At 47.1% G+C, this 2,333-nt stretch overlaps 1 protein-coding gene across 1 annotated transcript; it reads right to left on the bottom strand.

Annotated features, from left to right (window-relative positions):
- Positions 1–432: 432 nt before the first annotated feature.
- On the bottom strand, positions 433–1,887 carry LOC137717155 (uncharacterized). The gene is made up of 2 exons (XM_068456458.1): positions 950–1,887; positions 433–859 (listed from the first exon to the last, which is right to left on the bottom strand). The coding sequence occupies exons 1-2, from the start codon at positions 1,885–1,887 to the stop codon at positions 433–435; spliced, it is 1,365 nt and encodes a 454-aa protein (XP_068312559.1).
- Positions 1,888–2,333: the final 446 nt, after the last annotated feature.

Here is a 2,333-nt window from a genome sequence, read left to right as displayed (position 1 = left end):
CGTCGTGGACTGTTACCAAGTCCCCGTGGAGATGTTGTAGGGGTTGTGGATGGTGTCGAAGATGTCCTCTTCCCAGGTTCGACTGGTGTTTTACAATGGTCGCATAAAACCCTTGATTCATGATTTTCGTCGGAATTCAACCCCGTTATAGGCTCATCGATGGGTGGCCCCGAGCGTTCCGTAGGCGGTGCATTTGAGAATAAGTCAATCTTTAGTCTTGTCTGACCATTCCGTCTACGGATATACTGCACCGGGACGTATTCGGCCTTCCCTTTGTTTTTAGGAAGATGAGCATCCACCATACCAATTGTTGTTGAAGGGAAGGGATTGACGTCGACCGCCATTTGCTTTTCCAGAAATTTCAACTTTCTTTTCTCGATCCAACTTTGAATTGTGTCTCGGAATACAACACAATTATTGGTTGCATGCTTATTAGAATTGGATAGTATGTCCCAGCCGAAGCTTGATGATTTTTGCTGCCAATAATTGATCGAAAATTGCATCGGCTTTGGTGATGTCAAAAGTGTATACTTTCAATAACTTACTCATCTCCTCGGCGGCTGAACAGGTTTTGGTGTCTTTGGAACTCACTTGAATCAAAGCCTTGCAGACATAAGGTTTATCTATTACTATCTCGGCCGCATCCACACTAGCATACTGAGTGTCCTCGCTTTCGGCCAATGCATAGCTAACCGTGGGATTCTTATACAACGTCCCTCGGGATGGTGACTTCGATACCTTTTCTTCTGGGAGCAGATAATCATATTGTTCAACGTGTTGAGCAAGTTCATACATATCTCGAATGTTTGCCCCCAGAAACTTCTTTTTGTATTCTACGTCCAATCCGTTGAGGGCGATCCTGACGAATTCCACTTCAGGGAGAGGTACTCGGCACCAATTCTTGGCCGACTTAAACCTTGTCAGGTATTCCATTGGAGATTCGTCGGACGCTTGAGCCATCCTGGCCAACGATGATACGGACATCTCCATCCCTGGCCGATAGAATTGTTCATGAAACTTCTCGATTAACTCTTCCCAACTCTGCACGGAGTTGGGTGGGAGATTAATGTACCAGGCGAAAGCTGAGCCTGTCAGTGAAAAATTAAACAGCCGTAATTTATAGAAGTCGCTATTGACGTTTCCACACTGCGCTGTGAACCGGGCCACGTGTTTCAATGAGGATAAAGACGATTCCCCGACGAAGAGACTGAAATCAGGGATCTTAAAACCTCGTGGGTATTCAAACCTTTCTACATAAGCCGGGTATGGATGGATGAATTTTGGAAACTTCGGCCTCTTCTTTAGGGCCGAGTCAATCATTCTCTGGACTTCGGTCATGTTTACGGAGGCGGTTTCTTCTCCCTGGTTTGGTCTCTCGGATCTATTGCCCGGTCCACCTCTTTTATCTAAGGTGATTGGTTGTGGTCGGGCGGACCCTCTCTCGGCTTGTATTGGAACATTCGTAGAAAGCTGCCGAGGCTGGCCGACCTGGCCATCTTCAAAGGCTTTACTGACCAACAGTTCAAGCATCCTGGTCTGTGTATCGTTGTTACTTCGTATTGCTTCCAGTAAATCATTCATCTTTTGACCAATCGACTGCTCGACCTGTTGATACTGTTCATCAAGTCGTCTCCGAAGAAACGACCTAGTTGGTGGATCAGAACCCTCTCCACCATCGTCGTCGCAATCTTCCACTATTCCTCCCACGAACATGCCTGCTGTTTGGTTAGGGACCTCTGAGTTGTGAGGTTGTCCACCGAGATAGATTTCATTTTCTCGGCGTGTTGCGCTTGTGGCCTCGGGCGGCGCAACAATGATTGGATTTTTTGCGGGGTGCAAATCCTGCCCAAGGCCTTGCACTGGTAAGTCAGCCGTTAACTTTCCCATGATTGTTTTCTTCTTTACAGACCGTGTCTCAATGGTTATGAACTCCGAAGGTTTAGCACAAATGTCCCACTGGGCGTGCCAAAATGTTGACTCTAAAAATTACAAAACCTACGTGGCGCGCAGGCCGAGTAACTAGTAAGCTAACTACGTCCTTCGGTTGGATGCGGGGCGTGCCAACTCGTCGACCGAGCTTGGCCGAGGAGTAAAATTCGTTGATGTCACGTTGAGCACGTCGTTGACTTCTCTATCTTGCGATTGCGACCAAGGAAGGAACACTCTCGGTCTCTGGGTTCTATAGCCTGAAGACAAGGCTACTAATTCTGCGGAGTTCACAAATCGTCGAAGCCCGATTCGGTCACTGTGATTATATTCGTAAGAGTATAAGCACGCCGAATCGAGACCAAACTATATGGGCACATGTACTCAAATGTGATGTATGTCTTGAT

Source organism: Pyrus communis, chromosome 15 (assembly GCF_963583255.1).
Source record: "Pyrus communis chromosome 15, drPyrComm1.1, whole genome shotgun sequence".
Taxonomy (NCBI): Eukaryota; Viridiplantae; Streptophyta; class Magnoliopsida; order Rosales; family Rosaceae; genus Pyrus; species Pyrus communis.
Note: the sequence above shows the minus strand (reverse complement) of the source record. Positions and strands in the feature narration are given on the sequence as shown.